The sequence below is a fragment of the Daldinia loculata genome (assembly GCF_022478755.1).
Source record: "Daldinia loculata strain CBS 113971 unplaced genomic scaffold F4817scaffold_15, whole genome shotgun sequence".
NCBI classification, from domain to species: domain Eukaryota; kingdom Fungi; phylum Ascomycota; class Sordariomycetes; order Xylariales; family Hypoxylaceae; genus Daldinia; species Daldinia loculata.
This window is the reverse complement of record NW_026054869.1, coordinates 356,312-374,232: the sequence shown is the minus strand read 5'-3', so window position 1 is coordinate 374,232 and position 17,921 is coordinate 356,312. Positions and strand designations below refer to the sequence as shown.

Below are 17,921 nucleotides of genomic sequence, written 5' to 3'. Positions count from 1 at the left end.
ATTTTGATTATATCAGTCAAAAATATTTTGATTTTAGCCTTTCGTCTGGTCCCCTTTATTTAAAATGGTTCAAATGCCCCCCCCCCCCCCCCCCCAAACCCCCCCCCCCCCCCCCCCCGAACAAGCCACTCAGCACCCCGCGGTACCCCTGGACACGGCACACCAGAGACAGAAGCGTTCCAGAACAAGCTAAATTTTACAGGTCAGAAAAGAAAAAAGTACCTTTCCTCGCCTTCTGCCCCTCCTTCGTCTTTTTTGAGGGGGCACTCCAGCCTTGGGTCAATTGGAGAATTAGGTAGCCTTATCGCGGGGTTCCACTAATTTGCTTCTACGCAGCCCAAAGCCACAGAGGAGATTTAAAAAAAGCAATCGACTTCCCCGTATTCCACGATCGACAGCAACCTGCAACCTGCAACCTGCAAACTGCAAACTGCAGAGGAAAGACATAACAATCTACGCATTAACGTGACTAGAGACTCGGACCTGTGGCTGCGTGTCCCGAATGTACCTATTAGCTGACACATAAAAGCCCGGACTAAAGGCGCAGAAACCCGGACCGAATTATTACAAGGTTCGCACCACCCGGCGATAACCTCACCCAATCTCGACACCTCCTTTGTCGCTTGTCATTGCAACCGTATTCATAGTAGTCTGCAACACCGATTCGTCACCGAACGGTCCAGACCTCCGCGACCCCCCATCACTGCATCCGTCCAACTTCCGAAACTAGTCTTCGCGAAAATCTAGTCGTCTTCACCGCATCTTTTTCGGTTGTTCCGAGAAGCGCGTCATCCTCTGCATTCCAGCTCTGCTAGGCAATAGTGCACACTTCACCACCTCAAACCACACCCACACCCACATCCAGATTACATAATGGCCGACCGTGGTCACTACCGCGGTGGCCGAGGAGGCGGCGGACATCCCCGCGGGGCGCGGGGCGGGCGAGGCGGAGGGCGAGGTGGACACGGAGCTGACTCGGGCGCTAGCGGCGGTGCGCCGCAGGAACGGGAACGCCCAAAGAAAGAGAACATCCTCGACCTAAGCAAATACGTAGACAAGAGGATCACCGTCAAATTTAACGGTGGCCGAGAAGGTCTGTCCTCGACCATCCCATCCCCTCTCAGTCAAATTATATAATTTTGGACTGCATTTATTGTAGTGCTAGACGGTAGTAGACTCGAGCTAACTTTCATAACTATATGTAGTCACCGGTACACTCAAGGGTTATGATGCGCTTATGAACTTGGTCCTCGACGACGTGCAAGAAGTTATGCGAGGTAAGCCAGCTATCAAGTCCCTCAACCGCCCAATCTAAATCTACTCTGCTATATCACGTGCGGATGAAAACTAATATACGTCTACGTAGATGATGAGGGGAAAGAGGCGACTCGATCACTAGGCCTAGTAGTCGCCCGAGGTACTCTGCTAGTAGTCATCAGCCCAGTAGACGGAAGCGAGGAGATTGAGAATCCCTTCGGACAACAAGCGGAAGATTAGAATCCCGAAGACTTGCGGCTCAGCTAGTAAGAGGCCAGGATAATGAGAACTAGCGGGATCTTTAAATGTCCCCTAGGAGTTTAGCATGGAAGAGACATCTGTAATTTTCAGCCGTATGAATGGCATAAGTCTCAAATTAAATCAAATCAAATACGGTTATGATGCGGAAATGAAAATCTGAAATAGTGAGCAAGTAGTATGATATACTTGAAGGGGATGAGATGTAAGTAAAGAAGGTCATGACTAGATCATGGATTAGGGCATGTATGACAGGGAACATACTTATATTGGCTCTACGTATAGGTACCTATCTCCAACGTGAATGTAGTCTTAGGCAGATAGGATTACTAGAATATATCATCATACTATGTGTGGGATGATGTTAGGCCTTCGAGTTTTACTTTGACTACAAACAACGTATTCTCACTCACTCACGCTACGTCTCGATGTTGAATATATGTTTTTACACACGTCAACTACACCATGAGACAGCCGTCTATCCCTTTTCAAAACCCCTTTCTCCTTTCTTAGAAATACTCTGATATTTACAACCCAACGCTCTCATCTGCTTATATCAAAATCAATATATATATCTAGGTAGCTAATATTACATGCTTAGATCATGGGTTAGTGAAATCATACCGCCTCATAAGGCTTACCTTTTAGTATGCGTAAGCACTGGATTATCACTTTCTCATTAAGATCCTCACTCAATGTTTCGAAACTTACTCTTATCTTTTCGTATCATCTAGCAGAACTCTATGGCTCTAATATCGAATAAGTATACACGTAAAACTGACCTGCACGTCTAACAATCGCATCACATCACTGCACTACAATCAGTCAAGACAATTCCCCTCTTTCAAGGCACAAATTCTTAAACGGTAAGAAACTTTGCTTATATTCTACTTTATACTCTGGGAGATAGTTATGTTTGTGATCATAGAGGCTCCATCCACGCATGCTTCTTTCTTTCAAACCCGCATCTTGATCCGAAACTTTGCTGAGAAAACAATCGCAATGCTGTATGTCCTTCCTTCGTAGCTAGCCTAGCCGACCTCGTCTATGACCGCGGGGAACGGCGACAAACCAAATTGCGAGGTTAACGCCTGAAAGAGGAGCGCTATGGTGCATCTCTTGTTATGTATCGTCGGTATTCAACTGACTGACGAAAATATAGTCCAATATGGCACGGGGGCTTCTCGATTCGGGCCGACTCCACATTAACGGCCGCAAAAGGGATTCAAGTCGTGGCCCATGGTCTTCGCATATGAAGAGTGTCTAGATCTGTTGGTGAATCTATGATTGTAATTTCGTGTTCTGAATTTGAAAGACGAGGTTTCGCTTCCTTGGTTGTTGTATGTGTCGTCGCGAGTTCCTATGACTTTCGGATGAATTCCACTTTGAATATCCTATCCCATCGTGTATTATTCTCAATGTCCTCATCGCAGAACCCTTCATAGGGGTTCTCATTTCTTTCAAATTCAGAATATAGTCCTATCCCCCGAGTTCCTCGAACTTTTCTCGTCTTACGGTGCTCGTTTGATTTGCCAACTTCACCGAACTGTGAATCGTTTCCTCCTCTCCAACTTCCGTGAAAGATCAATTTGCTGATCTTGGGTGCTTGGGCGATCGAAACCGCGCTCTTTCTAGTAGCGGGTGGCCTGTGGCTTATTAGCTCCCTTAAGTAGGTCGCTAAACGCACTCTGGGCCTGCTTCTTCAACTCTTTATATGAGACTACGAATGTCGATTGGTGGTCCCTACTAGTGAGATAAATCCTTTCATCGATACCGGCGTCTAGCTTATTTAAGCAGCTAACGATGTGGCCTAGATCGACGACCGGATTTCCTTGGGCGTCAACCTGATGGAAGACATAGTCTCGGAAGAGCTTCAAAGTATAACGTTCCGATGTCTCAGCCCAGTTGGGGTCATTATCAAACTCTGGTCGTTCGTTGATAGAGCCCAACTTCGCCATCAATCGCACCAATCGGCCATTCTCGAGTTCTCTGCCTAAGTGAGCGGTAACCTCGTCCTGGGCATTGAATGATGCCACCAGGGCATCATCCATATGCTGAGCGAGATCGTATACTAGATGCTCTGCAGTCTTTGTCGGTACGTTTTGTGGTGGGCTAAGTAGCCAAGATATCCTCTCCTTTAATTCCGGGGAATACGCTCTACCTAGCTGCTCAAGGGGTAGGCGTAGGTCACCAAGATTTCGTGGTGGGGTGTTCGTTGCAATGCTCAGGATGAGTCGTCCTAGGCTAAAGAAATCCTCCTGCTGTAGCTCCTCAAGTCGACGAGGTACTTCAAAGTGCAGAACGTCTAGAATCGAACATGCACTAAGCCTAATGCGATTTTTATCCGTCAAAATTACTTTGTTGATGTCGACGCACCGCGCTGCAAGTTTAGCCTTGTGGATTGCCTTAAGAGCGCTAGCTAGCTGGACAAGATAGCTCCATAATACCCTCTCTGATACGGTTGCCGGCCGGCCGAAGCGGTTGGTGGGAAAGTGATGCTCCGCTAGCGTCTTTGAGAGAGGGTGATAATTGTGAACGAATACAAGGGAACTGTCGTTGAAGTCTCTTGTAGTGAATGCTTCAATCGTAGTGACTATATTGGGATGTATAATCTTCTTCCACGAATTCACAGCTTTAATAGCTTCCTCATTGGTGAGGCGAAATCCTAACGTCTATTTAGCTCGACTTCCACTTAAATCAATTTGGGGACAAACCTTCGATTCGTCGCAAGCAGAATGTGTTCCCATTCTTGCGAGAGGTTGCTTTGAATACCCAACTCGGAAGGCCAAAAGTACTAGCTGTGCTTCGAATTTTGGTATCTAAAGGAACGAGAGAATGATAATGTTGGAGAGAGGGCAGCTGTACTCCAGGTTGACTAGGAAGGACTTGTCTAGTAGCTTCAGACTTTTTCTGAAGGTCTTCTCTGAGAGATTCTGGAAGGAATAAGTCATATACCTGTCGCTGGTAAGGCTGCATACTCTCTCTCCCCGTAGTGATAGGGTAGTAGAGATGATATTGAAGCTATAGCCTGTCAGATAGTGGGTCGGGATAGATATATCAAAAATAGGGTCTTACAGGTTGAGACGGGGCCGCATAAGAATTTTGAGCGGTATAATATGGCGCACCTGCTCCGGCCAAGGCGTTGTGATCATCGGCGTATGGATTATACTGTGTTGAAGGGATCGCCTGATTTACGCTAGACATGGTAAACGGATCATAGCCTAGGGACCCGCCATCCGCTGAACCGTTGCTTGCAGTCTGAACCTCGTTAACTTTCTTAATCCAAAAGCTGTCTTTCTTGGACTCACGGCGGTATTTAGATCATAGTTTTGGGGAGTAAAATCCGGAAACGGTGCCGATTTATACAGCGAGGCCCCCGTATCTTGTTGTAAGGTCGAAGTTGTAGCTGTTGAACACGTAGGTAAGTATACAATAGGGCATTAGAAAACAGGCATCCTCACATGTAGAGGCACCCCGGGGTGTAAAAGGTGTAGCATTCGTCGAGAAGTTAGACTTCTTGCCTCCAAGTTGAGTAGGAGTAAATGATGGGGATTCGACATTTAGAGATTTCTTAGAACCACTAGACAATGGGTTAGCAAGACCGGCGGAATATGTTGTGCTGGAATCGTGAAAGCTGGCTGGATATCCTGGGCTAGCCACATCGCTAAATTGTGGAATATAGATCCAAGGCGAGGGCCAACGCGGGGGAACTGAGGAACTTCTGTGAGTAGGACTCATGTTGAACTCTTCATGCTGAATAGAGCAATCAGGAACCACGGTAATACGGGTACCTGGACGGGGCGAGAGGCGAGGCGAGAAGCCTGACCGGCTAGTAACTAAAGGGTTTATCGTAAAGGATTTACGGCTTCCAAAATATCGCCGAGCCCAATATGATGAATATGATGTTGGTGTTGTAGGAGACAGCGGTGTTGCTGTAGGCTCGGATAATGGTTGAGAATAGCTGGCCGTTGGCTCTGAAATAACTCGCCCATGGCTTTTCCACCAGCTCCAAGCCATTTTTGCCTCGGATTGTATAGATCGTTATTTTATATACAACGAGTAGCCCAAAGACACCTTCCTCTTTGCTTATGTCTAACAGCAATTAAGATAGTCGAGAGACTAAAACTCTAGTAGAGGTCGGTAGATATCGAATCGTGACCAGATACTTCCACCCTACCACGTCGATTGCCTCGACCGTCGAGCGGCTATATTTATTGGCTAATATTTCTACATACCCTAGTTTGAAGTCTCTTTGATTCTATACAGAACTGTTCTTGCTTCGGTGTAGAAATCTCGAATGCAATCAAAGAGGGAGCCAGCCAGGCCATCGGGGAATGAAACTCGGTGTATAAAGCAAATAAGGAGCGTCATTACTTACTTGTCCATTGAATTAGAGGAGCCCTTGTCATGGTTGAAGGCACATCCCTGATCTTCATAACGGCAATGACCATATATCAGTACGTTTCGACAGAGAGTGTCCTTGCTGTCTGAGCGGGTGTAAGTCAACAAAATCAGGAGTGATATCGAGATGAGTAAGTTAGCTAGCAGGCACGCCTACGACGCGCCCGTTAACCCCATTCGATTGAAAACGTACCACGCGTTTTAGGTCTCGGGGAGGCCATCTGCCTCCCTCTATCGGCAGTGCCGAACCGCGTATTCGCCATTGGTATTGGGTAGAGGTTGCAGATTCTCGTAATTTCGGCATGGAGTAGTCGCTACATAAGGTCAGGAGGAAAGTATACGCTGCCCCTGTCGATACAACCCCTATATCAAGAGTTTGTTAGTTTGTGAGGTCGGATGAGTAAGAGCGAGAGAATATAAGAGTGGAACAAAGTTCGAGTTGCACGTACTTGGACACCTCAAAGCGCTCCCATTTTTCTGGCAAGAATGGGCGAGCTCTCGCCCATAAATCAAAATAGTACGCGCAGCAGGGACGAGAGGGTGGGGACTATAATCCTGGGGTATCAATTGAAAGTATCAATTGAGAGGTTTAGGGGGCGAGTGTGAGGCTGACGATAAGGGCACAAAGATACGATGCGGGTGTGTTTAAGCACGTCAGTAGAAGTTGCAGTGAAGTTGTAGTGGGATGACGGTGTCAGATTACTAAGAGCTGCAAGCAAACTAATTGGCCCCGACGTCCGATGCCAAGATGTCCTCTCTCAGCCTTGAGCTCAGACTGAAATAATTAATTGTCTATGCACAGAAGTTTTCATGCACGGTACTATACTATTTATGACAAAGACTAAGCTATTATAGGCTTAGATTTAAACTTTGTACTTAACGCTAGTCCCTTCAAAGTAATACATACGTATTTACATAAACTTACCTGCACAGACCTACAATTAGGTAACTCAACTTATCAGCTCGGAAGGCCACCAAACCTAACAATCCCTGGCCTCCATTTGTCTGCCAACACTTACGTATCCAGCTTGTTAAGTATCAACCTAAAGCACGGTGCCTTTATAATCCTCAAAGTTATATTTAAACTGTTGCAGGTAGTGGCATGTTGAAAATTCTATAACACGACTCCAGCGGCAAGAAGAAGAAAAAGAAGCTACATAGCATCTCGGAGCCTCAGAACTACATAATTCAAACTCCCAACCCCAAAAGACAACACCGGCTTACAAGGAATCGCTAATTCATACGACGTATGGGGCACTGATATCAAATCATACAAATTTTATCCTACGCTCAGTCGTACATATCGAGACGATGGCAACCAACGGCGATATCGATATAGGCCAGCTCTCTCCGGAGCAGCAATCGGCCCTCGAGCAATACACCCAGGTCACAGCACAAGATATTAAGGATGCGGTGCCGTTGTTAGAGAGGTCGCAATGGAATGTGCAAATAGCAATAGCCAAGTTCTTCGATGGCGAAGGTCCCGATCCCGTAGCCGAAGCTATGGCCGCTCAGAACGATATTCCCCGACAAGCAGCCAGACATGAAAACCTACAAGAAAGCTTCGCAGCATCCGCGCGGCCTTCCGGACGCTCAGTACCACGAGCCAGACCTGATCCTGCACCGAGGATAGTACCTCAACCTCAGACGACCACTCGCCTGCCTTTTATCCTGTCTATCCTATTCGCTCCCTTCAACTTCGGATACAAAGCCGTCTCGACGCTCTTTCGCACATTCATGTACATCTTCGCGTTTCTCCCCGCATCCATACGGCCCCGCATGATAACCACGAGCATGACGAGCGGGTGGAAGGGCACCATGGGCCGGCGCATGCTGATGCCGCGCGATACCGCCTCCCGGTTCAAGCGGGAATTCGAAGAGGAATACGGCAACGACAGCCTGCCCTTCTTCGAGGGCGGCTTCGCGCAAGCCCTCGACCTAGCCAAGAAGGAGCTCAAGTTCCTCCTAATAGTACTCATGTCGCCCGAACATGACGACACAGAATCCTTCACGCGGGAGACTCTACTCTCGCCTGACGTCATTAGCTTCATCAACGAGCCCAGCAACAACATCGTTCTATGGGGCGGCAACGTCCTCGACTCCGAGGCATATCAAGTCGCCGCCGAGTACAACTGCACCAAGTTCCCCTTCTCATGCCTAGTGTGCCTGACCCCTAAAGAGGGCAGCACCCGCATGAGCATCGTCAAGCGACTAACCGGACCCATACCCCCCGCAACTTACCTCGCCGAGATCCAAACCGCAATCAACAAGTACGCCCCGGACCTAGCCGGCGCCCGCGCCGAGCGCACCGCCCACGAAGTCGCGCGCACCCTACGCACCGAGCAGGACTCGGCGTACGAGCGCTCCCTAGCCCGCGATCGCGAACGCGCCCGCCAGCGCAGGGAAGCCGAAGCTGCCGCCGCCGAGGCCGAGCAGCGCGCCAGAGAAGAAGCCAAAGCCGCAGAGCGCCGCGCCGCCCAGCGCCAACAGTGGCGACGCTGGCGCGCGTGTACCGTGGCCCCCGAGCCCGAAGCTTCTGCCAAGGATGTCGTGCGGCTCGCTCTCAAGATGCCCGACGAAGCGGACGGGCGGATCGTGCGACGGTTCGCGGGCACGACTACGGTAGAGGAGTTGTATGCTTTTGTGGAGTGCTACGATCTACTTAAGGGAGGAGAGGAGCTCGATGACGATGTGGAGGAGCCGGAGGGCTATGAGCATGAGTATAAGTTCCGCATTGCGTCGCCCTTGCCCCGAGTTGTCTACGAGCCGGATGCTACTGCTACGCTGGCGGATACGATTGGCAGGTCTGGTAACCTGATTGTCGAGAGTATAATCTCCGATGAGTCGGATGATGATCAGGGTGCGGTGTAGAATAGATACAAACTTACTTAATATGTCTAGCAGAATAGAACTATTATATGAGTACCTAACCTATATAATGAATCAGTCACTATTTGTAGAGATGTGCTAGGCGTGTGGTTCATTAATGCATCATGTTAAAAAACCCGAGCTATGCTGCTACCCAAAACTACCTACTTTATCCCAGAGACGCCTACTACTAATTTACAATCTAGAATACAGCTATACAGGTATATAACGCTTAGAGCCTCATCAAGTGAAGCTTTTCAAGTACGAGTTCTACAATCACCTTATTTTACTAGGCAGTCCTACGCGGACTATTTCGTGAGTTAGTTTTATAGTTTTACACGGGGCCTTCGTCCGGCCCAGCTGGTAGCACGGGGATACTTCGAAGAGTTCGGGAGCAACACGATCAGGGAGCACAACGCTGTATTAGAGTATGAGCAATTTGAATATAGACCAACTATTATTTTTGGGTATTGTTTACCTGTTTAGCCTTCCAGTGACTGGTCCTGTTTCCCCCGATTTCCCTCCACGAATTTGCGGCGTGATCGTAAAGAAGAAGCCTGAGATTTTTTGAGGTGAGGATAAGTAGCGGGTACGTTTCGTCTATCCGCGAAATCCCATACTCGATACTCTCTAGACATGACTCGCTTCCTCTATCAGCACATAACCAGCTGTTAAGACGCACCGGTCATTAGGTAAGACATTAATGGCCTTGTTGATTGTCCTTGGCAAACCTCTGGTGGATCCGGGCAATCTGTTCGTCGACGTTCACGCTCTGCATATGGTTCATATGAGCCTGGCTCCGGCCATCCGGATTGCCGTCGAAGCTATTCAGTGCTGCTCGCTTTCTTCTCGCCATCTCTTCTTCAGATATGGGCTGTCCGGTAACACCGTCGAACAAGTCTCCTCGTTGGCTTGCGAATCGCTTCAAGTTATTAGCAACATCAGAATGTGACAGGTTCGTCGTCGCATATCGCGATTCGGCTTTGGCCTTCTGCTCCTTCCACTGCGGGTCCAGCAACTCGATCCTCATGTGCGCTTCTAGCTCATTCATCGGGATTTGCTGATGACAATTTGGACAGAGGGCCATCTGAGTTCCTTGTCGGTTAGCCGCTCGCGCGGCCGCGCGAGGAACATAATTTTCCTTGATCTTCATCGGAGCAGCACCACCCTTAGCTTCGGCCTGAGCATGCTGCATACGTAAACGAGCTTCCTCTCTCTCTCGTATCCGCTGTGCTTCCTCATCCTCCTGAGTGCCACCGGGGCGTGGCGGCGGGGCCATCTGATACGCACCTTGAGCCGGGGGTTGAGCTCCTGGTAGATGTCCTTGTTGTACGGGATGATGAGGAATATTGTAATTGGGTAGTGCTGCGTACCCGCCATAGGCGTTGTCTTCGTCAGTAGGCATCGCTTCCTCAATACGTAGGTTAGCACTGACGGAGACCTTGGCCTTCTGTTCAAGGGAAGCATATTGTAATTCAGAGAGGGAAGTCGGTGGGGGTAGGTTTGCTTGGTCATCAGCTTCGGTGAAGACTACGGTCTCGACAACAACGAAGTCGTGCCAGTCAATCTGAGCGTAAGATAGTCGTTCCTTTTCTTCATCCTCCTCCTTCTTCTGCTTCTCGTCCTCTTGGTGTTTCAACCATTCGGCCCTTTGTCTCGCCCGACTCAGAATACGATATTTATCATCAATGTTCTGCTGTAGCTCAGCAATCCTCTCTTGCTGAACCTTTCCCCCTTCGCCATCGATACCGCCGGCTCGTAGAAGCATCGAGTATTGATCGATGAGGTGCTGGAAGAAATTGTGAAGACTGTGGTTCGGTCTCAGGAAGTCAAATTGGTAGTTACCGGCCTCTCTTTGCGAGAGTGCAGTCATGAACTGCCTACCATTCTTTGCAACGAAGAGCGCAGTCAATTTCACAACCTCAAGATCCTGGGCGCTGATATTGGGCATTCGCGCGGAAAACTGGAAGTCTGGAGGTTTGGGAGGGCCTTCGGGCTTCTTTTCGATAACAGCAGCGGCTTCGCCTACCCGGCCTGCAGCTACGGCAGTGCCGCGGCCCTCTTTGATCTCGCTTAACCTCCATAGATAGAATGGGTTATATGGGTCGGCATTGCTAAGGAAGCTGAATTTAGGATTATTCTTCTCTTTTTCTCGGACGCGATCTTCAAATGCGATACCATTTCGGGCAACGAAGCCGGCTGTCTTCTCAAGGATAGCTATAGATAGGTTAGCTCAGCGCGACTTCTGATTTTTGAAGGATGATGCTTTCGACTTACTTCTGAATTCTTTGGGTGGTAAGACAACACCCTGGGGAGGTTTGATGTCATCCAAAACTGCAGCTGCATCACCATTAGTATCCGCGGCCATATTGATGGCAGTTTTAGAGAGCCTCCCTCGAAATGTGTAGACGTGAACGCGATTGTGGAGGTTGCAGCAAGTAAGGATTGGCTAATTGCGCGATGATGTCGCAGCAAAGAGCTCTAACAAAATATCGTGAAGGTCGGTTCTATTAGGTACTCATGTACCGTAATCGGATTAACATATAACCCGTAAATTTAACCAATCAATGGAACTAACCAAACCGTAGTTACCTCAAAGTCAAAACTGTAACTTTCCTACCGTTAGCTTTTGACTTTCCTATTATATAACGGTAACCCAACAAACAATGCTATGATTTCTTATAACAAAGACATTATGAACTGTATGATTCATTTAGTAAATTAGTTTGAGAAATCTGCATTACGTGTCCAAGGCTTGTATCATTTTTACTACCTACCTAGGTACGTAATGGGATATGCATACCTCTGGTAACACGGTAACACCTGTACTTACCTGTTATGTACTCGTGTTCGTGAATTACGGAATTGCGGGGGCACTTTGAATTTCAATTCGTTCTAGACCCTTAGGCGCATACATAGCGCGACTTCATAAGGCTTGTAGCGAATTACCTAATGGTAGCTGAATCTTTTTTTGGACCCTAGAAAGAGCAGCCAGCACTACCCTATCAGCCCCTGGGGGCAATCCGCCAATCCGCCAATCCGGATGAGGCCACTGTAGCATCAAGACCATTACCTACTCGGATTAACCATGCAAATGAATTTTGAAGATTGCTCGAAAGCTCAAAATAAATCCTGACGCCGTATTCACACCACCCCTTTACACCCTTCCCACAACCCATCCCGCCGCACTGCGCACTGCGAATTGCGAACTGCGATCAACTTTGCGACTAAAGGGGGGAAATATCTCAATTCTTTAATTATCCCACCTCTTCGAATGGGACTTTCATTATCCTATTGTTTTATAATGATTAGTTCTACTTCTTGACTTTCGTTAATCAACCTGAATTCACTTCTTCGGTGTGATACCCTTTTTTGCCGCGTAACCCAAAAAGCTTGTTACACGGGCAAGCAATTTCGACGCGAGTAATTCCAGGAAAAGGCCACAAAGCGCCTCCTTTCTTCCCATTTTGTCCCAAATCAACCCCGTCGAGTTCTATTGCAGCTGCATCCCGCATCCCGCATCCCGCACCCCGATTCAATATGGCGAGGTCCAGTTCGGCCAAGCCGCCCGCTACAAAAGACGGTCCCTACACACCTCCGAAACCCAAGGATCAAGTCAAGCACGATGACTATACTTCGGAGGGTGTCGAGGATAATGATGTCTTCTTACTACCTTTCTCTGACTACCAGGTTATGCTGGTCTTGACCATCCTTGGTGCCGTTGTGCGACTATTCCGCATCTACCAACCCTCGAGTGTCGTCTTCGACGAAGTACAGTAAGTTCCCTACTAAGCTATAGCCACGAAGGTTTACCAATATTAATACCGGATGTTCTTTATAGCTTTGGTGGGTTTGCGACCAAGTATATCAAGGGTAAATTCTTTATGGACGTCCATCCACCGTTAGCCAAGCTACTCATTACACTTTTCGGATGGCTTGCTGGTTTTAACGGTGACTTTGACTTCAAGGAGATTGGCAAGGACTATCTAGAGCCAGGTGTCCCGTACGTGGCTATGCGACTATATCCTGCCATCTGCGGTATTGCCTTGATCCCGACTATCTTTTTGACTCTAAAGGCTGCTGGTTGTCGTACGGCTACGGCCGCCCTCGGTGCTGCTTTTCTCATCTTTGGTAAGCTCCCCTTCCACTAACCACTTGACGTTAACCTTGCGCTTACATGCAACACAGAGAATGGTCTCCTCACCCAAGCCCGTCTGATTCTTCTCGATTCTCCCCTGGTCGCCGCTACTGCATTCACTGCGCTCGCCTTTACGTCCTTCACCAACCAACATGAACTAGGTCCTTCAAAGGCGTTCGATGCGGGCTGGTGGTTCTGGCTTTTCATGACCGGCGTGGGAATGGGAATTACACTCAGCATCAAATGGGTTGGCCTCTTCACAATTGCTTGGGTTGGAACCTTGACTCTTGTACAATTGTGGGTGCTACTTGGTGACACCAAGACTGTCACCATTCGCATCTTTGCGAAGCACTTTTTGGCCCGTGCTTTCTGCTTGATCATCATTCCCATTACCATCTACCTAGGTATATTCGCTATTCACTTCATTTGCCTCTCAAATCCTGGCGACGGAGATGGCTTTATGAGCTCTGAATTCCAGGCCACGTTGAACAACAAGGGCATGCAAGATGTGCCGGTCGATGTTGCCTTCGGCAGCCGTGTCTCCATCCGACATGTGAACACTCAAGGAGGATATCTTCATTCTCATCCCCTAATGTACCCTACAGGCAGTCAGCAACAGCAGGTCACTCTTTATCCCCACAAGGACGACAACAACCTATTCTTGCTCGAGAACCAGACTCAGCCTTTAGATATTAATGGTGAGCCTATCAACGGAACTGGCGCTTGGGACAATGCGAAGAACATAACCGAGAACTACATCAAGAATGGCGATGTGATCCGACTATATCACCTGGCTACTCACCGTCGCCTTCACTCTCACGATGTTAGACCGCCTGTTAGTGAAGCCGACTGGCAGAATGAAGTATCTGCATATGGATATGAAGGATTTGCTGGTGACGCTAATGATCTATTCCGTGTTGAAATTGTCAAGAAGCAGTCTCTCGGGCCCATCGCCAAGGAGCGGCTCCGAACCATCCAGACCAAGTTCAGACTCGTCCACGTTATGACTGGTTGTGTCCTGTTCTCTCACAAGGTGAAGTTGCCAGATTGGGCATCTGAACAGCAGGAAGTTACTTGTGCCAAAGGTGGTACTCTTCCCAACAGTTTATGGTACATTGAATCCAACGCGCACCCGCAATTAGCCAGCGATGCCGAGAAGGTCAACTACGTTAACCCCGGGTTCCTCGGAAAATTCTGGGAACTGCAGAAGGTTATGTGGAAGACTAACGCAGGTCTGGTTGAGTCTCATGCCTGGGACTCTCGTCCCGAGTCTTGGCCGATCCTCCGCCGTGGTATCAACTTCTGGGGTAAAAACCACCGCCAGATCTACCTAATGGGCAACCCCATCGTATGGTACACCTCGACCCTTGCTGTTGTTATCTACGTGCTCTTCAAGGGTATTGCGATCCTTCGATGGCAGCGCAGCTGCAACGACTATGAGAACGCCACTTTCAAGCGATTCGATTACGAGATCGGAACTTGGGTGCTCGGATGGGCTTTCCACTATTTCCCCTTTTTCTTGATGGGACGCCAGCTCTTCCTTCACCACTATTTCCCTGCGCTGGTCTTCGCTGTCCTAGCATTTTCCCAGTTTATCGACTTCGCTACGGCTCGATTTGCAAGCGTCAGGGGAAACTCTATCATCAACAAGGCCAGTGTAGTTACGCTATTAGCTATCTCCGCGGTCGTCTTTGCCCTATATTCGCCCCTCGCATACGGAAATGCCTGGACAAAGGCAGAATGCAATCGTGTCAAGCTGTTCAGCACTTGGGATTGGGATTGCAACACTTTCTTGGAGAGCGTAAGTATCCCTCCCCATGGCATGCCGTCAAGAGAGCGAGTTTGAAGTTAGATGTTCGTGTTCTTGTTCCTATTTGGATTTTGGATACAGATATAAAGTGCATATGGTCAGGATTTACAAATTACCAATTAGACGGTAGACTAATGCATATCTCTTGTATAGTACGAAGCATACTCAGGACTTGCATCCCCAATCGCCCAGACCTCTCAACCCGCTGTAGACAACAAAAACCAGGTGCCAGTCCAGCCCGCAGCTGATAACAATCAAGATGCCCCAAAGGTAGGCATCTCGGGGGCACCCAAGTTCGAACCCCAAGGTCAAAAAGTGATCAACCGCGAAGAGCGAGTCGAATACCGGGACCAAGACGGCAACATCCTCAACGAAGAGCAAGTGAAGGCGCTCGAAGGCAAAGTCGAATTCAAGACCAAGTATGAAACGAGGACGCGCGTCGTCGACGCCGACGGGAACGAAGTCGAAGTTCCAGTAGAAGAGCTCGCCGCCGCGGGCGTCGCGCCACCGCATCCTGATGTCGAGGGTGCTAACCAGGAGACCAAGAATTTAGTGGGAGATGACCCTATCCCTCAGGAAGCGTCGTCGAGCAAGGATGGTGAGAAGGAAGCTGAGAGGTCTGTCCCTAAGCCAGCTAGTGAGGGTAACGAGGCAACCGTTTAAACGCTTTGGTTCATCACTCTAGCTCCTTAAATGACCTCGCGTCTCATTGTGTGACAAAGTCATGGCGAAGAAAATCTCCACTGATGTTGGTTCATTCTAAATGTAAAGAGTTTAGCCGGACAAACGGTGTTGTCCGCTGGACTCGTGTATATCACCATACTAATGAAGATCACGGAAGAGGAAAACTTTGGGGAATGCGGAATGCAAACAAAAAGAGACAAGGAATATTGGAGTGATTGTCTTGCGAAGACAAACTAGAACCATGTCGGTTATACCTGCTGATCGCAGCCTATTTCCTTTAATTTGAAGATTTTGATATGTCCCTATGTGCTGTCCATCAGATGACTGTCGTATTCTCTCCGTAGTGTGAGGACGAGCGTCGTCGTCCATAACGGGTGGGTTATCGTATCTCCAACCTCCAACTACGATACCTTGCTTTGACGGGCCGTAATTCCGCTATACTAACGTATAGACGAGTAGCATGATGGTTCCAATTCCAGCAGGCTCCGTCTAGACATTTAGATATACGTGAGGCAAGCTCCGACTATCGCTCATCAGGTTTATAAAGGTGCGGGGGAGCACCCATAACAGCTTGACTTCAAACTTCCCTCGATAAAGTCAACATTAATATATAAAGTAAAGTCAGCTCTTTACTCTCGATGTCGCGTAATGTCGAAGTCGTAATCTCTTGCCTCTGCGGTGCTGCAAAGCAGACGGTAGTATTGCACACCAATGAGTCGACATCCGGCCCTTTGGGTGTTGACCTATGCCACTGCTACGACTGCCGCCATAGTTCCGGTCTACTGTGCGTATCATATGCGCCTATCCAGGTGCCGCCATCCCTAAACGGCCTCGTCGCATATCCGGACGAGTCTGCGCAGCCCTCTGCCACTACTCCCCGGCGATATTTCTGTAATACCTGTGGCTGCCATGTATTCCGGAACTCTGCCGTTAGCGGCGAGAAAAGCGATCAGTCTTGGAAGGTAACTACCGGTACCATCATCGAACGAGTTGGCGCCGACGACGAATTAGCAGAAGTAGACGATGAGAAAGAAGATCCGCTCCTGAGATATACCAGACATATCAATACCGACAGCACTAAAGACGGCGGTCTATCCCCTTTCATCAAACTCGTCGAGGGAACCGAGTCGCCTAAAAAGAGCCAGATAACCGACGACAGAGGCGGGGATGGCAAGGATATACTCGAAGCGCACTGCCACTGCAAAACGGTCCGCTTCTATATTACACGCCCCGACGCCTCGAGCCGGCTCCCGTGGTCCGGGTTCTCGGACCTTATAGTTCCAGCCGCGACGTCGCCGCGCGAGGCCCGCGATAACCCGCGCGATGAGAAATGGTGGCTGCGCCCGCAGAGTAAGGATAGTACGGACCTGACTAGGTATATGGCCGGCACATGCGCCTGCCGGTCTTGCCGACTAGCTGCTGGGTTTGAAATCCAGACGTGGGCGTTTGTGCCGCGGAGTAATATTTTCTTTCTGCCGCCTGCTTCTTCTTCTCCCTCCTCATCCTTATCACCATCACCATCTTCCTCCGACGCCCTCCCCCTCGACTTCCCCGCCCTCCAGCAAGCCTATTCTCCTCTCCGCACCTACGAAAGCTCGCCCGGCGTCTTCCGCGAGTTTTGCCGGCGCTGCGGTGCCTCTGTCTTCTGGCACGATCGCTGGCGTCCCGATCTGATCGACGTGAGTGTTGGGTTACTCGGTGCGGATGAGGGAGCGCGGGCGGAGAGCTGGTCGGATTGGTGGCGTGGGAGGGTGAGTTTTCAGGAGGATGCTGAAAATGGAAGGGTTGGAGGGGTGGCGAGATGGGGGAGGAGCGTGGTAAGGACGTTGGCGGAGGGGTTAAGGGGGTGAGATGAGGAAGATGGGATGGTAGGTAGTTGAAGAAAGGGGTAAGGACTTTGAGTAGGGGTTTGGTTTGTGTATAATATGAAGTTGATGTAACGAGTTAACTAACAAATTGCCCATTCATTGTTATCAAGCAAACTATGCTTACGCGAGACCATGGTCTAGTTAGCATATTAATTAGAAGTTATATAACTACCTAAGTACATGATGCTTCAACGTCTTGAAGGAAAGATATGTCAATTCCCTCAAGAGTAGACACGGCCCCTACGCTTGAACGGACAGCTAACACCCTTTGTCAGTTAATATTACCGAGTCCCTGACCTTTATAGGTTGAAAAGAGATTTGAAATATAACATAATGTACCTCGAGAGAACGATACAGAGTATTTCATTAAGGGGGTTTGTTAGCCACCGTGATGGCCAACGGTGAGTCGCGCGCACAACTCATAGCTCTATTGACCGCTCGTCAAGGTAGTATTCACCATAGTATTAATATAAGTCCCCCTGAATTATCAGCTACCTAAGATAGACTAAATCTAAACCTAGATACCCGATTATACATGGTTCCGGATTTCAGCATAGCTCGGCGAACGTGTAATATTTTACGAACCTCTTCCACCTTTGGTGTAATAGTTACTGTATACCACGTAGATCTACTGGAA

At 48.8% G+C, this 17,921-nt stretch overlaps 6 protein-coding genes across 6 annotated transcripts; 4 read left to right on the top strand and 2 right to left on the bottom strand.

Annotated features, from left to right (window-relative positions):
• The first annotated feature begins 497 nt into the window (after positions 1-497).
• Positions 498-1,617, top strand: F4817DRAFT_56045 (like-Sm domain-containing protein). The gene is made up of 3 exons (XM_049307637.1): positions 498-1,093; positions 1,206-1,277; positions 1,367-1,617. The coding sequence occupies exons 1-3, from the start codon at positions 874-876 to the stop codon at positions 1,495-1,497; spliced, it is 423 nt and encodes a 140-aa protein (XP_049160566.1). The 5' UTR covers positions 498-873; the 3' UTR covers positions 1,498-1,617.
• A 1,529-nt stretch (positions 1,618-3,146) lies between these two features.
• On the bottom strand, positions 3,147-5,253 carry F4817DRAFT_357798 (uncharacterized protein; the record flags this gene model as incomplete). Its single annotated transcript, XM_049305954.1, has 5 exons — positions 3,147-4,180; positions 4,230-4,536; positions 4,591-4,773; positions 4,824-4,921; positions 4,989-5,253. The coding sequence occupies 5 exons, from the start codon at positions 5,251-5,253 to the stop codon at positions 3,147-3,149; spliced, it is 1,887 nt and encodes a 628-aa protein (XP_049160565.1).
• Positions 5,254-6,772: 1,519 nt separating this feature from the next.
• F4817DRAFT_333083 (UBX-domain-containing protein) lies at positions 6,773-8,847 on the top strand. Its single transcript, XM_049302724.1, has one exon. The coding sequence runs from the start codon at positions 7,228-7,230 to the stop codon at positions 8,785-8,787; it is 1,560 nt and encodes a 519-aa protein (XP_049160564.1). The 5' UTR covers positions 6,773-7,227; the 3' UTR covers positions 8,788-8,847.
• A 340-nt stretch (positions 8,848-9,187) lies between these two features.
• Positions 9,188-11,250, bottom strand: F4817DRAFT_333080 (Pre-mRNA splicing factor PRP21 like protein-domain-containing protein). Its single transcript, XM_049302723.1, has 2 exons — positions 11,062-11,250; positions 9,188-11,001 (listed from the first exon to the last, which is right to left on the bottom strand). The coding sequence occupies exons 1-2, from the start codon at positions 11,150-11,152 to the stop codon at positions 9,485-9,487; spliced, it is 1,608 nt and encodes a 535-aa protein (XP_049160563.1). The 5' UTR covers positions 11,153-11,250; the 3' UTR covers positions 9,188-9,484.
• Positions 11,251-12,144: 894 nt separating this feature from the next.
• Positions 12,145-15,475, top strand: F4817DRAFT_55932 (glycosyltransferase family 39 protein). The gene is made up of 4 exons (XM_049307636.1): positions 12,145-12,560; positions 12,626-12,915; positions 12,973-14,723; positions 14,886-15,475. Exons 1-4 carry the CDS (start codon positions 12,325-12,327, stop codon positions 15,393-15,395), a joined length of 2,787 nt encoding a protein of 928 aa, XP_049160562.1. The 5' UTR covers positions 12,145-12,324; the 3' UTR covers positions 15,396-15,475.
• A 579-nt stretch (positions 15,476-16,054) lies between these two features.
• On the top strand, positions 16,055-17,534 carry F4817DRAFT_357794 (Mss4-like protein; the record flags this gene model as incomplete). The annotated part of the gene is made up of 2 exons (XM_049305953.1): positions 16,055-17,200; positions 17,487-17,534. The coding sequence occupies 2 exons, from the start codon at positions 16,055-16,057 to the stop codon at positions 17,532-17,534; spliced, it is 1,194 nt and encodes a 397-aa protein (XP_049160561.1).
• Between the last annotated feature and the right edge of the window lie 387 nt (positions 17,535-17,921).

Excerpts from the sequence above, each read along its gene's own strand:
- F4817DRAFT_333083 (XM_049302724.1), top strand. The coding sequence starts at position 7,228 with ATGGCAACCAACGGCGATATCGATATAGGCCAGCTCTCTCCGGAGCAG.
- F4817DRAFT_333080 (XM_049302723.1), bottom strand. The coding sequence starts at position 11,152 with ATGGCCGCGGATACTAATGGTGATGCAGCTGCAGTTTTGGATGACATC. Across the intron at positions 11,002-11,061 it reads ACCACCCAAAGAATTCAGAA|CTATCCTTGAGAAGACAGCC; the intron begins GTAAGTCGAAAG and ends ACCTATCTATAG.
- F4817DRAFT_55932 (XM_049307636.1), top strand. The coding sequence starts at position 12,325 with ATGGCGAGGTCCAGTTCGGCCAAGCCGCCCGCTACAAAAGACGGTCCC. Across the intron at positions 12,561-12,625 it reads GTCGTCTTCGACGAAGTACA|CTTTGGTGGGTTTGCGACCA; the intron begins GTAAGTTCCCTA and ends TGTTCTTTATAG. Across the intron at positions 12,916-12,972 it reads TGCTGCTTTTCTCATCTTTG|AGAATGGTCTCCTCACCCAA; the intron begins GTAAGCTCCCCT and ends CATGCAACACAG.
- F4817DRAFT_56045 (XM_049307637.1), top strand. The coding sequence starts at position 874 with ATGGCCGACCGTGGTCACTACCGCGGTGGCCGAGGAGGCGGCGGACAT. Across the intron at positions 1,094-1,205 it reads ATTTAACGGTGGCCGAGAAG|TCACCGGTACACTCAAGGGT; the intron begins GTCTGTCCTCGA and ends AACTATATGTAG. Across the intron at positions 1,278-1,366 it reads CGTGCAAGAAGTTATGCGAG|ATGATGAGGGGAAAGAGGCG; the intron begins GTAAGCCAGCTA and ends ACGTCTACGTAG.